Raw genomic sequence first — 18,845 nt, 5'->3', positions numbered from 1 at the left:
CTTTAACAGTGATTCAGTGTTCAAATCTAGTCCTTGAACTGAACTTTGAAAAGGACCACAATTTTATTTACCTTAATTTCTCTAGAAAACCAGAAAAATGTTCATAGGCAATTCCCTATCATCTTGGTGTATTTTAGTATTTGGTGGCCTAGAAGTAGCTGGGATCTTCTGTCCTTTACTGGTCAGACTAATTTTTTCCAACATTGTTTTTTTCATGTTCAAAAAAGGAGGCTGACCTGGTTACAACACATGAACTTGGACATAACTTTGGAGCAGAGCATGATCCTGACAGTCTGCCAGAGTGTGCCCCCACTGAAGACCAGGGTGGGAAATATGTCATGTATCCTATTGCTGTCAGTGGGGATCATGAAAACAACAAGGTATGGTTATTTAGTTTTGCATCAACACAAAGGTTTCTGCTGTGGTCAGTGACCCTTTGCATGGCAAATCTATTTAGTTAATGATTCCTGTAGTTTGAAACCACCAGAATGTAATGGATTAGCCATAAGAAAACATTTGCATGCAGTTGGGTTCTCTGTAAGATAAGCTCATCTTTGTAATCTGGGTTTCATTGGAGTTCATAGCATGTCAAGGTCCATTTTAATTAGTTGTTTGTAATTAGCTGTGGCCATATGCTGCTACAAGCAAGTCCCAGCAAGAGTCAAATCCAGCACCTTCAGTCCCACACAGCCTTGGGGTGCTCCATGGCTGCTGTTGGAGAGGGGCTGCAGGTGCCACAGCCGTGGTGGAAGCTTGCCCTGGCACTGTGGGCTTGGCATTGTGCCTGTTGTACAGATGAAACCCAGACGAGCAGGGGATGCTTGGCCTGCAGTGTGCCCTGTGCCCAGCCCCTCTGGCTGTGCCTCCTGTGCAGCTTCACATCCCTCCTGGGGCTGAAGCCGTGGGGGAGCTGGAGCTGGCTCTGGGCCAGGCTGCGTGGGGCAGCCCTGCAGTGTGCAGCCGTGTCTGTTACTGACCCAGCCTAAAGTTCTTCCAAGGTATCAAACTGGCAGTACAAAGGGAATAACTGCCTTCTGGAATGCCAGGGCTCAGAGATATGGGCAGGCTGTGGCTGTCCTGGATGCCAGTTGTTGACAGAAAGGTACACTCAGTGCTGCTTTTTTCCTCTGTGACTCTCTAGATGTTCTCAAGCTGCAGCAAAAAATCCATCCATAGGACCATAGAGGTCAAGGCCCAGGAGTGCTTCAAAGAGCGCAACAACAAAGTGTGTGGGAACTCCAGAGTGGATGAGGGCGAGGAATGTGACCCTGGCCTCCTGTACCAGCTGGCTGATCCCTGCTGCTCTGCAGACTGCAAACTGAAAGAGGGTGCCAAGTGCAGGTAAGGGGAAATGAGCTGCAGCTTCTCTTTAAGCAGGAGAGAACGCTGGGTTGGGCTAAAAACTCCTAAAGCCACCTGCAGTGTCACAGGCCCCTTTCCTGGCTCTAAGGCTGAATGAGTGAGCTCACAACAGTGAAAGATTTCATGAAAGGCTTCTGTGTGCATACATTAATTTTTATAGCATTCTGTTTGCTTTCCTGAGAATTGTCAAGAGCCACAGTCTTGCAAATTATTATTGTGCTGTCATTGTTATTACTACCATTATTATTAGGCAAACTTAGGCAATCAAAAAGCATAAAAAAATTTCCTGTGCACACTTTCTGTGCAAATACAAGTTTTGTTTGTGTTGGAAGGAGGCTTTTTACACTGGTACATGCTGGTAATTCCAGAATGCTGCAAAATGTGTTTGAGCAGACAACACAGTGACTGCACTAAGTGACTCCTCTTTCTGTTGTTGCTTTTTGGGATGTTCATGGCCTTGTTGCAATGCAGCGTCCAATCTTCTTTTTTCATAGTTCAGCTCTACACCATGTAACATTAGAGAGCTTGTGCAATTCCTGTTGTTTAGCAAGAAAATCCACACATTTTAATGAGTGTTTTTGTACTAAGGGCCTTTATGTATTAGGTGAGAAAATGAAAGTAAAGACAATGCAGAATACGAAGTAGGAAACCCTCGGGACAAACACAAGGGGGAGAAATGTTTGGGGAAGGAAAGGGTGAAAGATCTTGTCCTAAGTTGCACAGCAGGTTACCAGAGATTGATCCAAGTGCCTTGAATAAATACAAGGGTCCCTCTGTTGTCTCTCAATATATTGTACTTTCTATGTGATTTGGCCTTCAGTACATGACGAGTGACTATGTGTGTAGAAAGGTGATTGTAGGAGGGGGGCAGAGAGGACAAAGGTTGAATCAATGAGTCAGTCTCCAAGAAGTAGCTTTTTATTTCCTAAACATCTTTTTTTCTCTGGCTTTGTCACACTTGTACTTATTTTTTAAAAATTGGTTAATATTTTTTTCTTTCATTTTGATCTTTCCCCAGTGACCGAAACAGTCCTTGCTGTAAAGGCTGCCAGTTTGAAAGTGCACAAAAGAAATGCCAGGAAGCCATAAATGCCACTTGCAAAGGAGAGTCTTTCTGCACTGGTAGGATGTGGTTCTGTCCCCTGTATGTCAGCTAGCCAAGTGCTTCAGGCTCAGTGTCCTGTTCTGCCCACTTTCAGTCTAGTGCCCTTCAGTCATCCGGTACATGCAATTTTAGAGACCAGTTAAGCATCACAGTATGCTCCTATAATGAGTTTCATTGTAGTTCAAGAGTCACTTTGTGATTTATTGCCCAGAAGAACATAAAAAAACGTTGTTTTTAAAAAATTTGTTTCTTTCCCTTAAAAGAAAGGGAAAAAAAAAGCGAAACAGAGTGTGTCCCTGGGGGGAAACAAGAATGAATTTTGCATAGAAAAGGTGGAATTACTGCAGCTTTTCTTCACTTCCCCACTTGTTTTACTTCCTCCTCATAGTTTTTCTTGGAGGCAGGGAGTCAAGTCAGCGTGTGCTTTGCCGAGGGGGGCTCCAGGGTCTGCACCTACTGCTTGGTTGCCAGTGCCACAATGCCCCCGAGCTGCTGAAAGCTTCCAGAGCTTCTGCAGCCTCTCAGAGCAGCTGGCAGGCAGCCTGCAGCTGAAAGCCAAGAACAAGCTATTATTGGGCTTTTCCTGGGATAAGTCTGTATTTCCATTATTTTCCTTCTTTCTTCTGCACACGTAGGTTCTCTGCCCTTTGCTCTAACACAGCCCTCCCACTGTGCTGACTTCCATCTGCAGGGAACAGCAGCGAGTGTCCCCCCCCGGGGAACGCTCCGGATGACACCGTGTGCGTGGACATGGGCAAGTGCAAGGACGGCGAGTGCGTCCCCTTCTGCGAGAGGGAGCGGAACCTGCGCTCGTGCGCCTGCAACGGTGCGTGCCACTGCAATGGACTGGGGCTGGAGTTTGTGTTTCAGCCCTGCTCCTTGGAGAGTGCTGGCTTCGCTGTGGGCTGAGTTTGTGGTTTCTGGAAAAGTTTAAACTGTTGGGTTTTGTCAGCTGTTCTCTGTTTAAAAAGGGAATGTGAATGTCCTCTGTCCGCTGGTGGTTGGGTTGAAGACATAAAGATGAGACTTAGGCTCTGACACTCCAGCTAAAGGAGAGGACACTCTCCTGCCTTCCAGCCCTACCACAGATGGACAAGAAGGGATTGTAAGGAGATTCCAACCAACCTCTGGATCCAGCATCTGACAGAGGAGTGGTGGCCTCCAGCAGGGGGTTAAAGAAAGATTTCAGAGAGATTAAAGTGTCTTGAGAATATAGAATGCCCAACTTAATTCCCCTGCTAATTTGCCTGCTATACACTTCTGCCAGTGACTTTTCTTGCTCCTTTGCTGTCCATTTTATCCCCTAAATGTGGGAAAGCAGCTTGGGAGAAGGATGAAAACTTCACAGAGGCAACACAAGGAACTGCTGTGAGCCCCACCATTTGAGATGGAAAGTATAGCTGAGGAGACAGGTACCTAGAGGACTCAGAGCCCAAGAAATATTTAAATCTATCTTTTTGGATGTGCTTAGAACCTCTTCATTGGCCTGTGGATTTGTGCAGTTTTGGGGTATCAGCTTGGAGAACTTGGTCCCACTGTACCCCTTAATATATTGCACAGGGCATGTGATTGAGTTTTAGGCTTGATGTCAGAGTGCCCAAAATTGGGTGGCTTGGCCCTGCTTTCCCTGTGGGGCAGCTGGGCAGGACTGTGCTCAACCAGGAGACACACGGGGTAGTGGCTTGCAGGTGACTCTGTGCTCCCAAGGCATGAGTTTGCTGCTCCGTTTCAGAGACAGATAACTCCTGCAAGGTGTGCTGCCGGGACGAGCACGACAGGTGCACGCCGTACGTGGATGCCAACGACCAGTTCCTGTTCCTGCGCAAGGGCAAGCCTTGCACCGTGGGCTTCTGTGACACAAATGTAAGTGTGCCCAGCTCTGCCCTGCTCGCCTCTGACTCCTTGGGGAGGAGCAGCCAAAGCTTGGGCAGGGTAATGAGTTTTAAGTACCTCTTCACAGGGTAAATACTAAAGGCTGTTGGAGGCTGTGGGTGTTGGAGTTCTGCAGGCACCCATGCAAGGGGAAGCTGTCACCTTCTGGAGCTGCTCATTGTCCCCTCTGCTGCTCCCCACAGCCCAGCCAGGGACCCTGCTCAGCTCAGCAGCCTGGCACCCTGCACAGAGGAGGGGACCGAGCGCTGCCCAAGCTCAGTTGGGTTTGCACTCCCATTGTTCGCATTAGCTCAATCAGTTTTTATTCCAATAATTCAGGTCAGGGAGCAATCACATGGAAATCCAGCCAGCAGTATCTGACAGGGGCAGTGAGCCTGTGGCAGGGACACTGGTGGGTTGTTGGCATTCCGTGGCCTTTTCCATGGTTCAGCTGTACAGATACCTGCAGACTCCAGTTCTTCTGCTGGCAGAACTGGAAGATCAAGGTTCTGCTGTGTTAAACCAGCACAGCCAAATCTGGGAGTGAGTTTGTCTGTAACCTTGGGCTCCTGAGAGCTGCAGCCTTCTTTTTGGATAATGGGAACTGAGGCTTCCAGTGTTTAAATCTCTACTGAAACATAAGTTTTATGTCCCCTAATATGGACCAAAGTTGGAGGGAATTTTGTACATTTCAAACAAAAATGATCTGATTCAGACCACAATTCAAGTGAAACTGGCTTGATAAAAATAAAGGCAGTAAAAATGGATTGCTGCAATTGGGCATGAGTGTAATTCTGTATTCAGAATGTAGATTAAGCCATGCTGTGTCTGTAGTTCTCATTTCATTACTATCATTGTCCCTCCCTCTCCAAGAAGGCAGTACTTAATACTTGGGTGGTAGAAAATGAATTTGTTACTTTTGTAGGGCAAATGCGAGAAGCAAGTCCAGGATGTGATTGAACGGTTTTGGGATTTCATAGACCAACTCAGCATCAATACTTTTGGTAAGACAAATAACCATATCCTTTGGGGATTTTTGAGTTCATGACATGAACCTCTAGAGCCTCAGAGGGAGTTAACTGGCTGGATTTATTCACCATGTGCAAGGGTAGCTGTGCTTGTGATATATCAAAGAGTATTTTTGCCTGAAGTTTGAGACTACTGATCTCACCTTTCAAAGCTGAAAGGATGGGAGATTGTTTTGCATTTTTGTACTCCATTTTTTAATAGGCATCTTCCAAGCTTGTGAAAGGGATGATAGCTTCTTGTCTGAATACCAGGAACTAGGTCAATTAGAGAAAAGCAAATGACAATCAGTCTCTTTAGAGGCCAGCTAGATTCAGCAGGGTATAAAGTGGGCCTCTCAGTGGGATTGAAATGTCAACAGAAAGGGAGAGGAACACATTTAAGAAAGCCAGAGGTCACACACCTCAAGCTGTGCCTGTGCTGAGTCACTCTCTGTGACTGAGTGGCCCCCCTTGGTCTTCATCCCAGCTGTGCAAGCCAAGGAGGTGTCACCTCAGCCCAGGTGTCACCCCCAGTGTCTCACTGTGTTACTGGCACCAGACAAAACCCTGCTTAAGCTGGTCCTGAGCCCTAACTGGGTGTGCTCATGGCACCACTGTGCCTGCACAGTGCAATTACCCGAGCTGCAGCTTGCAATCCCAAGTTTTAGGGACAAAAAATTGTTTCTTAGCTAACTGATAAAGCTATTTAGCCTGCTTGGATGGAGGCAGTTTTTGAATCTTTGGCATCCAAATATTTTGTTGGTGGAGGCAGGTAGAGATCATGTGGCTGTTACATCAGAATGTGGTGAGGGACTTGCAGTGTGTTTTGTGTGAGAGGGGCACTGGCTGGCTCAGTATAGGCTGTTCCAAAACAACCCATGTTCAATGTTACAGCCTCACAGCGTTTCCCTTCAGAGAACAGAGTAAAACCTGGTACTGTTAACGTACTGGATACAATTTTTTAAAATTGTGTAATTTTAGCTTTGCCTACCTCAAAGTAGGCAGCCTGAGCTTCTCTAAGCAATTCTGAGGCTTCAGTTGCCTGAGCAGTGGCTGCAGAAGGGGGGAGAGATGTGTGTGTTCAAAGAGTATTTGGTGGGTGACTGACAGATATGAACTTGGTTCCACAGGGAAGTTCCTAGCAGATAATATAGTGGGCTCTGTGCTTGTCTTCTCCTTACTGTTCTGGATTCCTCTCAGCATCCTTGTGCACTGTGTGGTGAGTAAGCTGTCTTTGGGATAACTGCTCGGTTGGGTTTTGCTGTGAGAACACCCTTCATATGTGAAGTGGCAGATGGCTGTGGGAGAAGTGATGGGAAGTTTTTAGCAAACCCTGGGGGGAAATCCAGCATATGTAAGGCTTTTACTGCTCCTTCAGTAGGCAAAACTATTGCTAAACTCTGCCAGGCCTGGCAGACCCAGTGCTCCCATGACTATTCCCTGGAGCCTTTCCCATTCTTTCCCAGGCAGATTTTCTTTCTCTGCCTTCTGAGTTCCACCCAAGTATAATTTTAGTATTTTTATCATTAAAAACAAAGTCTTCTAAAGCCCTGTGATGAAAAGACACCCACATTTTGAGAGAAAACCCAGAGTGGGAAGTGATTTTGGGTGGATGGGTAGAGTCAGTGAGCCATGGCCACAGGGAGTGTGGGCATGTGGTGTGCTGCCAACATCAGTGTGGGGCAGAGCAAAGGGGTGCTGTGCCCACAAGCACTCCTGGGATCAATGAGAAGCCATGGGGAGCAGGGGACCCCATGCTGAGTCCTTGCAGGAAAAAGGTGTCTTGGCCATAGGGAAATTAACTTTCTTATTTTGTTGTGTGTTTTTCAATAGGACAAGAAATTGGACAAGCAGTATGAGGAGAACACAAAGTCCCTGTTTTGCCCCAGTGTAAGTTGCTGTCTATGTCTGAATTGGCAGAATGCTGTCCCATGTGTATTGAAAAACCTGAACCTTGGGTGTCTGCAGAATATTTTCCAAAAAAGTAGTGAGAGAGAGCCCCAGAGCTCCATGCTGCAGAGGGGTGAATCCATGAGAGGGGAAGCTGGTTTCTGAACAAGCCTCTGTTCACTCTTCCCAAGCACTGCAGCATGGCAAGGTCTGATCCTTCCTTCCTGCAAGAGCTGGGCCTTGTTGGCAGAGCCCCTGTGGTGCAGCAGAGGGCAGGAACACTCTGCTCTGCAGAGCATGGCTTCACCTGTGTCCAGCATCCCCTGGGGCAGCACCAGCCACAGGCTGCCAGCTCCCAGCCAAGTGGAGTCACTGAAGCATGAGGCTCGAAAATCTCTGCAAAATGCAGTGTCTTTGCTGCAGAATGGCTGTTTGCAGGAGGTGGCTTCTAGCAGCCAGATGTGCTACAGCTTTCCAGTTGCTCAAGGATCACATCAGCAGCACTTCTCAGCTTGCAGATAATGAGCTGGGAGAGGGGAAGAGCAAAATAGTGCCAAGATAAATTTTAATTATAGTCCAGCACGGGGCACCTTGTGGCATTGAGGTTTGGGTATCCTTTCCTGTGCTTTGACAATCCAGTTCCTATTAGGAACTAAAATATTCAGTTAAGGAAAAGTTGTTCTGTTAGGGGAGGAGAAAAAAAGCCTTGTGGAGCTCTTCCTTGTGCAACCATTGGAAGAAGCATACTTAAGTCAGAGACTACTGAGGCAGAGTGCCTCTGTCATCTACTGTGGCTGAGGGTGATCTTAGTTTGAGTGCCCCATAGCTGTGACATGAGAAAAGTTATCTTAGTGCTTCTTACCTGCATTCAATTGAGAAAATCCCAGAGGCAGGAGAGAGAGCACAGGAATAGCCAATGGCCTCCTTGCACCAGCAACAGTTTAATAAACAGATTTTATGTCTTTTGAACCTGTGAGGATGGAGAGTTGGGAAACGGTAGCAGGTAAATATCTCCTTCCCAGTATTAGCATTTGCTGAGGTCCTTGGGGAATTTTTATGCTTAGAGATATCTGGATATTTTCCAAACCATGCTGAAATAGTTGCAGACATCAATGGACTTGAACTTAATCTGGGTTGAGTTATGATGACACTGATCACTGCAGTGTTTGACCCTATGTTCAGTGCATTTCTTGTACATGAAACCATGAACTCTCCAAGTTGGAGGACTGGAATAAGCTGTACCTTGGACTGTTTCCCTACACTGAGCTCTGTGCTGTGTGGTTTGACCCAGTGCTAGGCTTTGCCAAAGCAGTTTGGGGCCAGAAGGAAGGGCGGACTCATCAGCTCTTCCCAGTGAGGCTGTCACCTGTGGTGCTTTACACAGAGGAGGAGGAAGCAGAGACAGAAAAGCGTTTCTGCCTTTAGGGAGTGGCACAGAGGACATGGCAGCCTTTAGGCTGTTCTCACAGGAGTGCAGCTGCTCCTCAGAACTGAGAAACGCTGCAGAAACCCAAGCCTGGGCTAGGTGCCGGTTGCTTTGCCGGTGACGCGGCCCCTTGTGTCTTGCAGAACGTGGAGATGCTCAGCAGCCTGGACTCGGCCTCCGTGCGCATCATCAAGCCGTTCCCCGCGGCGCCGGCCGCCAGCCGCCACCAGCCGCTGCAGCCGCTGGCGCCCGCGCCCGCCGCGCCCGCGCCGCCCAAGCAGGAGCACCAGCGCATGGACACCATCCAGGAGGACCCCAGCACCGACTCGCACATCGACGAGGACGCCTTCGAGAAGGACCCCTTCCCAAACAGCAGCTCCGCGGCCAAATCCTTCGAGGACTTGACAGAGCACCCCGTCATCAGGAGCGAGAAAGCCTCGTCCTTCAAACTGCAGCGCCAGAACCGCGTGGACAGCAAAGAAACTGAGTGCTAGTGTCCTGCTGCCTTCTCAGGGTGTGACTCCGTCTGCAAAACAAGGATCTGAAACCATTTCATTTCTATAAATATAAATATATGTATATATATTTTTGTGAGGGAGTGGGAGAATAAGGAAGTGACCTACTGCAGATGCTGGTCATGTGTATGACCTTCCTTAAACTACATTTATTAGAGCATTATATCTTTTACAAAGGAAAATCCAAACTAGAACTGGCTTGTTTTTGAAGCTTTTTGGATTTGTTTTTCTACTTCCTTGACCTTTAACATTTCCTTCGACCTGTGGTGCAAAACCAAATGTCCTGATGGATATTGGATTGTGTATATCGGCCTTTTTTTATAATTTAATATTTTGTAGTCTGACAGCACTGATAGATAAAATTAAGGGGCTTTTAAAACCAAAATGAACTCTGCAGTATGTCCCATAATAGAGTAGATAATTTAGCAGTTTAAGGTACATGTAACCAAAAGCCTGAGCAAATGCCTTGAGAACAGAAAGAGTAATGAAACAGGTAAAAATAGAGTCTCGCAGCATTCAGAATAAAGAAACTTAAAATGCCCAGCTTCTGTGTAAATCAAAGGATCCCAGAGGCTGTTACACTGTACACAGTGCATGAGAAATGCTCCTCTAGCATGAATCTCTTCTGCCTCAGTGGTGAGGTTGAATTTCATTTAGGTTGCAGTCTTGTCTTGGTGGCTTTTGTTGGGAGCTTCCCTCTCTGCACTGAGGTTTGTGTGCTGCAGGTGTCTGCTTGGAGAAAGAAGCGTAAAGGAAGAAATCATTCATGCAGATGCTGTTTACAGCAGTTTTGGTACAGAAATGTTTCTCCAAAAGATATTTTAAAATAGGCAACACTATTGTTAAAATTTTCAAATTGCTGAGCTCAGTTTTCTGTGGTCTCTGTTGCCTTTGGAAGCTCCTACTGCATGAATGACAGGAAAAAAAATACTCTATTGCAGGGGAGGCATTTGTTTAAAAACAATTGTGAATTTAATAAAGAAATAAACCTTTGTTAAAACTTGCAGGGTAAGTATAAGGAGGAGATTTTGTGAATACAGATACTCACACAGGTAGTAAAACATGATGTAAAAAGCTGATAATTGGATGGTGTCTTCTGTACACCTGGAGATCTGTCAGGTGAGCTCAGACTGGCACACGAGCATTGTTTTAGCCTAGTAGCAGGGGGACTGACACAGCAGAGTCACAGAGCAACTGGCCTGGTAGTACAGCAGCACCTTCGTTCTGCAGCTGTTTTCTCCCACAATAATCTGTTGATTAAACTGACAGAACATGGCCAAAGGCAGAACCATTTAACTCTTCCAAGCCGGGACTCAGACACAGGGATGTGGGGCTGTGGTGGGCCCATGTTTTTAAATGTGAGGGAAAGGAACAGGACCTGTGCTGCAGAGTTGTGTGAGTGCTCCCTCTCCTCACACCCAAGGATACTTGTTACACTAGTTACTTGAATGTGTGCCTTATGGTATTCCTATCTGACTAGCCATTATGTTTTATATGCTGGTTTTGAACTTTGTTTGGGGTTGTTTGTGTTTTGTTCAGGTTTTCTTTTTTTGATTCAGTGCAAAGTACACATGTGAGGAGTTAATTTAATTCCCAATAAAATAAAAGCTTTTTATATTAAAAAAAATCAGTTAAACAAGAGTTGTTTCTATGCAGCCCTTTTATAAAAGATCTCCATTCTCTGGTTGTCAAAGCCTGGGTTAAAAGTCTGGCATGCAGCCAGGCAGGAGCTGGGATTTCTGACTGCTCCTTTCTGAGCTCAGAAGCTGCAGAGGCCAGACCTGGACTATGAGGGTGCAGACCTGCACTGTGAGGGCTGCCTGCTCCCTGGAGCTGGAATGCCATGTGTCCTGCAGATTGTCATCAGTTCAGATGGTGACAGTAAATGCCTGAGGGATGGGGGTGTGCTCAAATGCCTGTCCAGCTACCAAGTCTGTGAGCACATGTTCTCAGCACAAAGGTCTTTACATCCCAGGTGAAAACCATGCAGTGGCAGGTGCTTGGGAGCATGGAAACAGAGATTTGGAGCAGGCCTTGGAAATCACTGAATCCATGCCCCAGCCTGAGCTGTAGTCCAGAAACTGAAAGCAGTACTTGCATGGTTTGTTTGTCACATCTAAGGCAGGAAGAGCCACAGCTTCCCACTAGGAACCCTTTCTCTGTTCAGCCAGTATTTACTGTAAGCATTTATTACAGAAAGGATAGTCCAGTTTAATACTCATAAATATTTATGTATCAAACTTGCTTCTGCTCTGGCCCCAGGCACATGAAAAATACTTATGGTTCAGTTTATAACACTGTTCCATAGTAGCTGACAGGTCTTGGCCAGCTTGTCTTGATTATTAAATAAAGCAAAAGCAGTCTAATGCACTGACAGTGCAGGACAGCATGAGAGCCTCTCATTACTCTCTCACCCCTCACATAATAAGCACACCTGCTCCATGTCAACTGAACTGTTAACACAGCCCAGAACTATGGAGGGGTTACATTTCCAGTGATGCACCATTTGATTTTTATGCACATTAGATGTATCCTCATTTTTGCTGCTATCTGGCTTACTACTCAATCATTTCCCACACAATTTTTTTCCATACTTGTTGAATTTCATTTAGGTTGCAGACAATGGGGTTTTTTTTTGTTTGTAAAGGCAGTGTTGTAGTTTGTGTTCTCTTGGCCAAAACCTGCATAGTCTGCAGTATTTACGTATCAGATGAGTTGTAAAATTATTTTAACAACTCACTTAAAAGGTCATCTTAACTTGATGGCAGATGACATAGGATGCAGCTTTGTCAGAAGAGATGCAGACCTCTGGTAGTTTCTCCAAGGTCATATATCAACAGTTTTATACTGCCCAAAAACATGCACTGCTCTGAAACCTGTGTCTATACAGAAGAGCTGGGTATAAAGTAGCTGCTGCTGGTGCCACAGTAAGTTAAATTTTAAAAGCCCTGCTCTAAACTACTCTCTATCAGTATCAAAGCCACAGTAAAACTTAGGGAACTGCTGCTCCTGCTGTATTACATCCAAATAAATGAATTTGGACTGACACTAATGGCTCTTGGCAAACTCCAAGAGCCTACTGCCTCCTACAAGCTCCTCTGTGTTCAAAGCAAGGAGATGGTATTAATCATAGTGCAGTCCCCAAAGCTCAGCAAGGCCAGGAACTGCTCAGGGCAGCCTCTAGCCCTTGGCCACAGAACAGCTGAGACTCATTTTCCTCTGAGTCCTCCAAGGAAAGAGCTACTCATCCCCACAGCTATCCTGGCAACAGCAGCATGAAGAAAAACCAGCTCAGGACACACCCAAGTGGTCTCACCTTTATTCTCCCACAGCCCAAGAGCAGGGGACAGAGCAGAGCGTTGCTGGGGCCTCCCCGTGCCGCGTTCCCTGAGGACACAACACAGTCTGCAGCACAATGGGCCGGCTCCGCCTGGAGTGGCTGCCCCGCCTCCCCCTGCAGGGCTGTCACAGCAGACTGGCCTCGGGGTTCGTGTGGTCCACGTCACGCCAGTAAGGAAGCAGAGAAGGAAGGGCAGACAGTTTGTTTTCCAGGCGTGACCAAAGCTGAGCTGCTACAAAGCTGTTGCCTTTCGCTGATAAATGAAGGCCATCAGACAAATAGGAGGAGAAATCCTACAAGTGAGGTTAAAACCAGGTATTAGTGGATTTGCTAGCTGCAAAGTGCCTTTAGTAATTCTTCAAAGCCAGCTGGTAAACTGGTTTTATTTTTCACTGTTTTTGTTAAAATGTTAAGAGAATGTTCTGATGGCCAAAATTGCTGCTCTTTATCAGTAAAAGATCATAGGATTAAGTGATGCAATCAAAAGTCAACTGCTTCAGGGAGAGCAGAGAAAATGTTCAGGGTCCAAACTAGAGTTATCTGCTCACAGGAAAAGTCTGCAGTCTCCCATGGATGAGTTTGGGTATTTGGTCAGAATCATCAACAACACCCTTGTGCAGCCAGATCTGACCTTGAAATTAGCCCAACACTGCACAGTGGGTTGGACAAGAAACCTCCAGAGGCCCCTTCCAACCTATTCCATGGCTCCAGTTCAAGGAAAAGGCCATTTAGATATGATGTACTCGGGATATGTGCTAACCGAGCACCATGGCCAGGTTACATACAGCTTTATTTCTCATTGCCAACTCTGAAGCACTCTGGATTATTTCCTTCCTTCCCTAAAGTGTAATTTGGATGTATTTTGCAGCATTTCAGCGATAACGCAGCACCAGCGGTTCCTCTGTGCTAAGTGATGCATTTCACAACTCGGGGCAGTTTCAGGTATTCCTGATTCCACCGTACCTGGTTCTTCTGCATGAGGCTCCAGAGGTCGAGCACGTCCGTGCCGCACTCCTTGGCCACCTGGACGCAGGCCTGGGCGTACTGCCCCGTGGTGGCATTGCAGCGGTTCAGTTTGTCACCTGCCAGGCACAAACGGGACAACATCCAGCACCCGCACCGATGAGCACGATCTCAGTCTGCTGTGGCACACACCAGCTGCATCAGGTGTCAAACCAGCAGCCACAACCAATCACAAACTAAATCCACAGCAATGTAAGTGGCTGGAAGATGCAGCTTGTGTGGTCTTTTTTCAGGGCACCCTTTGGTTCTGAGTCACCTGAAAATGTCTCTTTTGAAGAAATGCATCAGCTTGAGAGAGAAGCAACAGCAACAAGCACACAGTGTAATTCTGCTGCTCACAGCTCTCACCTTCTGGCAAGCTTCAGGTGAAAGCAGTGCTTAGATTTAAACTCTTCATACACCTGGCTAAGGCAGGTAAAACAGAGTTAAGTAAATGGAAATGTATTTACAAGTTGCCTTCTGCTTTTTGTCTGACTCCACATGCAGCTGCTCCTTGCAGCAGCCCTCTTGCTACTTTTCATACCTGGATGAATGTTCCTGTGAACATCACCATCCTCCTGCTTCCCATCTCTCCTTTGCTCTGCTATCTGACAAAACCACAAACAGGCAGAAAAGTTCTTGATTCTGGAGGGCAGATGGTCTGGTATTGCTGCTTATTGTGCCCACAACACTTCATTTGTGGTCCATGGTCTGAGATCAGCCTGTCTTTGGTTCCATCCCTAGACAGTACTCTCTTTTAGACACAAGCTGGCAGATTCAATGCTGTAAATTCAAGTTTCCTCCATCCCTACCCCATAAAAAGGACAGTTTTAGAGGAAAATGGGTTAACATTACAAGTGCTCCTTGACAGCTGGGAGCCACATAAGCAGCATTTGAGGTGTGCTTACATGACATCACATCAAAGCCTCCTCATGCAAAATCATACAATAATGTTGTCTAATTTAATGCAGTTTAAACTTAGGGTCATCTTCAAAGTTTTACTACCTTGATTGAAAACATGACTCAGGATATGCAACACCACTTAAATCATAGAAAACTGTGCCACGAAGGTACCAGCTCAGTATATCTATGTACTATGTATTTGTACCTGACATAACTCAGAAGTTTTTTATAAATATGCAAGAACTGGACAAGGTGTCCCAACAGGAAAAAGCACATGCTCTCAGGAACTAAAATCTGTCACTGCTGGAGTCAATGGGATTGTGGCAATTTCCACCAGTTCAGTAACATGAGTAAGTGGTGCTATTATGTCTCTAATTTTAGAATTAGCTTAAATAACATAATGGGAAATAATTTAACTACCCCCTTCTTCTTTTTCAGGCACTTTTATTAGCATCCTTAGAATATGATATTCTCTGGTATTGTTTTTTTTAACCTTAAAATAAACCTGGCTGGAATATTACTGCTTATCCAAACAGATGTGAAATCTGCTGTACCCAGTAAAAACTTTTCTAAGGCCCACAATGCCAACATTTCTTCCATTATTTGTATTATTCTGGAAGCTGCAGGTACAGGATGGAATCTGCCTAGGACATGCTGACAAACCCCATGTTCTTAGAGGGCAGCCACTTCTGTCAGTTCTATGCATTAACACATCAATCAACACTTTGGAAAAGATGCTTGTAATTACTTGGTAGTTACTCCATGAGCTTATCCAGAAGTTGTTCAGCAAAACAGCAGCTCTTTTCCAACAAGTCATAAACACGACTGCAATCTGGCACACACATGAAGGAAACCACCTGACAACCTGGGATCTGTCACTCACACTCCACTGGTAAAATGCAGGAATTCCACCCATCCCCATCACTCCTTTACCTTTGGCAAGACATGCCTTTTCCCAAGCTGATTCCTGAAGAGGTGGGGGTGTTATCAAAATGATCTTGTCTGCAGTGATGTCTACTGACTTCAGGTACTGCACCATGGCCTTCAGGTTGGCGGCGTACTCCTCCAGAGGAACGTGCTGCTTGGGGTTCAGCTCTGCAGGGGTGAGCACAGGCATCAGGGGGGCTGAGCTCCCTGCAGGATCCCTGCACAGCACTGCAGCACTTTCACATGGCCATGGACACTCACACCCAGCATGCAGCTCCCCCCAGTCACGGATTCAGGAGCTGCGGTAGGAAAATTCTGCTCCTCATTACCCAAAGCAGGCAAACCAAGAGTTTAAACACAGCATTTCCAACAGGCAAATAATGCACAGGGAAAAAAAACCCCAACAGCTGGGGTTTTTTAAGATGCTTTTCTCACAACTTTGTATCTTAGTATCAGAAAATATAATCACCTCAAACCTTGCCTGAACCAAAACCCAGGATTTCCAATATTCTTGGGTGCAGAGAAAATTCTGGAAAGTCCCATGGACATACAGTCAGTCCTTCAGGCACTGATGGTACCATTTTGATTAGACTCTGCATCCTGCTATGCTCATCTGAAAGAGAATTCAAATGCTGCCTTCCCTCCTTTCCTCAGCCCTGAGGATCTGCTGAGAACTCATCAGTCTCCTTTAAAGACAGAAGAAACAACTGGATGCCCAGCTCCTTCTTTAGGCAACTAAGTCTTGAGCACCCTGACATTTATTTTTCTAGTATTAAAACTTGGTGATAGGGAGGGAAATGGAAGGCACTGCATGGTTTAAATACAAATGACAGAAAACAAATCTCTGTATAAATGGAAAGAGAGTAATCAGTTCCTAGAGAAGTAGCAGGAAAAGCCTATTCTGAAATGTTCTGCCTATTCTGCTAAACTGTAAAACTGTTTTAAGAGAACAGGTCACAGGAAAAAAAAAAGACAGAAAGCAAGCTACTCTACCTTTCAAAGCACTGTCATTAGCTCCAAAGAAAATAGTAACTGCAGCAATACTGTCAGCACCAGTACTTTCAGTGATCAATCTTGGAAGAATCAACTTAGCCCATCTGGTGTTGTACCCCGACATCCCACGGTTCACAACATCACATTTTCTGAAACAAAGACATGTATCAAAAAGAACATCTCTGCCCACCAAAACAAAACTTTGGAAGGTTTGACCTGTTCTGTCAGGCCATCTGCCTCCATCCCTCTCAGGAAAAATGAGATGTCACATGAGTTTTCAATGGGATCATGCTTTGAAAGTGCACACACAGGCTGCACATGTACTGTTTTCCTGTTACACCATGGAACCAGGACAACAATCTTGACAATCACTAAGGGATTTTTAATTTCCACTCAAGCTTTGAGTGGAAACACCCAATGAATATTTTCACCAGTTCTAGGCACGCTGCCCAGAAGGTAGTTCCACTTCACTAAATAAATAAATGTCAATAAATAAACATGTATTAAGTATTAACCACTGTTGGTTTTCATTTAGAAAAGCTCCATGACTTTCTGCAAGCTAGAACTTATGTCTGAAATGTAAGCTCTTACCTGACCAGTCTCTCAGCAAGGTATGCCCCCCAGCCATGTTCCTGGAAGGAGTACTGAAAACAAGGAAAATGGTTAGATCCTCACTGGAAGGAGCTGTTCCCCAGAGCTCAGCCCCAGCACTGGCACCTTCCCACCTGAAAAGCTTTTGTGCCTGGCCTCGGGCACTGCTGCTGGTGCATCTCCTCCCTGCCTGCCCTGTCCCTCTGAGGTTAAACACTCCTGGTTTTGTCCAGGCACACCGCTGGCCTCTGAGGCCACACAGCGCTGGTACCTCTGGAGGGATGGACCCTGCGGTCCCTTCAAATCCAAACTGACTGCTGTTGGACTGTAGTTTCATCTTGGTCAGTGAGGGTTTGCTGTGTTTGGAATATTTTTCTATTTCATTTCTAAGAGCCTTTCATTCTGAAGAGCATCTCTCAAAAATCCTCCCTCTTCATAGAGCTCAGTTTAATACCTACCTCTTCCAGAAACAGAAAAACTAATTCCTTCACCTTATTCCCACTGCTGCACCATCCTCTCTGCCACAATTCTGCAGCGAGTCGGCTTAGACACCGATCTCCCATTAAAGATAAAACTGGTCTCTGGTTAGTTTTTTATCAGAGCAGCTCCATGACATACCACACAACCCATGCCGCAGAAGGCAGGGACCCAAAATCAACGCAAAAAAGCTGCTGCTGCCTCAGAGATGTTCACCAGGGGCAGCCACCTCAGTGAGGAGCTGTGTCCGGCCTGGGTGAGCCAGACACGGGGAGCAGGGAGCGATACACGGGGAGCAGGGCTGCCCCAGGAGCCGGGAGGGCAGGTACAGGTCCCTGCAGGCGGCACGGGCAGCACGCTGGGCCCCCGCATGGAAAATGCCCCTGACACCGCAACATCCCAGCTACCCCTTCACCTTCGCGCCTCTAGAATTTCTGTGAGGTGGCCCCGAATCCCACGTTCGCCACCAGGCCGCAGGCCCCGGCGCAGCCTCACGGCGGGTCCGGGACTATAACCGGGGCCCCGAGTGCGCTCCCGGCTGGGCAGCCGGACCGTCCCCTTCCCGCCGCTGGGCACCGCAGCCCAGACCAACGCCGGCAGGCTGCTGGGCCGCCGGCCCCGGTGCGGGGAGCCGGGCTGGCCTGGGAGCTCCGCACGGGAACTGCGGGGCCAGGCGCGGGCAGGAGCATTACCTCAGTGATGGAGTCTCCGAAGAGCAGGACGCGGGGCCAGCGCAGGAGCCGCCCGCGGGCTCCCGCTTCTGCCAGCGCCATGGCCGCGGCCGGACATCCGCCGGGAGCGGCGGCCTCGCCGCTTCCTCTGCAGCGGGAAACGGGGCGGACCGGTGGAAGGCCCCGGTTACAAACCGGGCTCAGGTTCCAGCCCCACTCAATCTTTTACGGCCCCTTTAAAAGGCTCAGCGGCGCCAGGAGGGCACGCCCGGGGCAGCCGCAGCCCCTCCCCTCACACACCCCCGTGCCGGCTGCGAGCGCTCCCGACAGAACGCGCGCAGCTTCATGCTCTTCATCTGTTTCAAAGAGAGACTTCCTTCTTAGCAAAATGCAATTACCTCATTTAAAAGGCTTCATGCTGTTTAGCCTGCTAACGACACAATTTGAGGAGGAAAGTGTCGTTAATTCTGCTAATCGTCTAACACTACTACTACTATGAAGATCATCGTTTGACAACAACTGCAGCTACCTCAGAGCATCAACCATGCTGTATTTGGAAATCTGCTGTGTCCCGCAGTGACTGATACTCCGTGTCCCTTCTCCCAGGCCGGGGTGGTCACCGACTTGGGGCACCAAGGCTGTGACAGATCATAAGTGCTCTCTTCTCTTGCAGGTGGTGGAGTTTTAAAGCTCCAACTAATCCCACCATGCAAACATGGATTCCATTTTCAGTTGTGTTCAAGACTCTTTTGAGTTCAAGTAGA

The 18,845-nt window shown here is 47.0% G+C and overlaps 2 protein-coding genes across 2 annotated transcripts in view; one reads left to right on the top strand and one right to left on the bottom strand.

Annotated features, from left to right (window-relative positions):
- The window catches only part of ADAM17 (ADAM metallopeptidase domain 17), a 34,261-nt gene extending 23,458 nt beyond the window's left edge, over positions 1-10,803 (top strand). Inside the window, exons 11-19 of the mRNA XM_064707699.1 lie at positions 228-380; positions 1,142-1,341; positions 2,381-2,484; positions 3,159-3,293; positions 4,200-4,330; positions 5,265-5,343; positions 6,477-6,565; positions 7,180-7,236; positions 8,806-10,803. Of these exons, the coding sequence (XP_064563769.1) occupies positions 228-380; positions 1,142-1,341; positions 2,381-2,484; positions 3,159-3,293; positions 4,200-4,330; positions 5,265-5,343; positions 6,477-6,565; positions 7,180-7,236; positions 8,806-9,156 (1,299 nt within the window). The 3' untranslated portion in view covers positions 9,157-10,803. The remainder of the gene's footprint in view (positions 1-227; positions 381-1,141; positions 1,342-2,380; positions 2,485-3,158; positions 3,294-4,199; positions 4,331-5,264; positions 5,344-6,476; positions 6,566-7,179; positions 7,237-8,805) is intronic.
- Positions 10,804-12,468: 1,665 nt separating this feature from the next.
- IAH1 (isoamyl acetate hydrolyzing esterase 1 (putative)) lies at positions 12,469-18,351 on the bottom strand. Its single transcript, XM_064707701.1, has 6 exons — positions 18,103-18,351; positions 16,934-16,986; positions 16,343-16,491; positions 15,356-15,517; positions 13,481-13,599; positions 12,469-12,810 (listed from the first exon to the last, which is right to left on the bottom strand). The coding sequence occupies exons 1-6, from the start codon at positions 18,181-18,183 to the stop codon at positions 12,643-12,645; spliced, it is 732 nt and encodes a 243-aa protein (XP_064563771.1). The 5' UTR covers positions 18,184-18,351; the 3' UTR covers positions 12,469-12,642.
- Between the last annotated feature and the right edge of the window lie 494 nt (positions 18,352-18,845).

The sequence above is a fragment of the Zonotrichia leucophrys genome, chromosome 3 (genome assembly GCF_028769735.1).
Source record: "Zonotrichia leucophrys gambelii isolate GWCS_2022_RI chromosome 3, RI_Zleu_2.0, whole genome shotgun sequence".
Classification (NCBI taxonomy): domain Eukaryota; kingdom Metazoa; phylum Chordata; class Aves; order Passeriformes; family Passerellidae; genus Zonotrichia; species Zonotrichia leucophrys.
The sequence above is the reverse complement of the archived record's forward strand: the minus strand, read 5'-3'. Positions and strand labels throughout refer to the sequence as shown.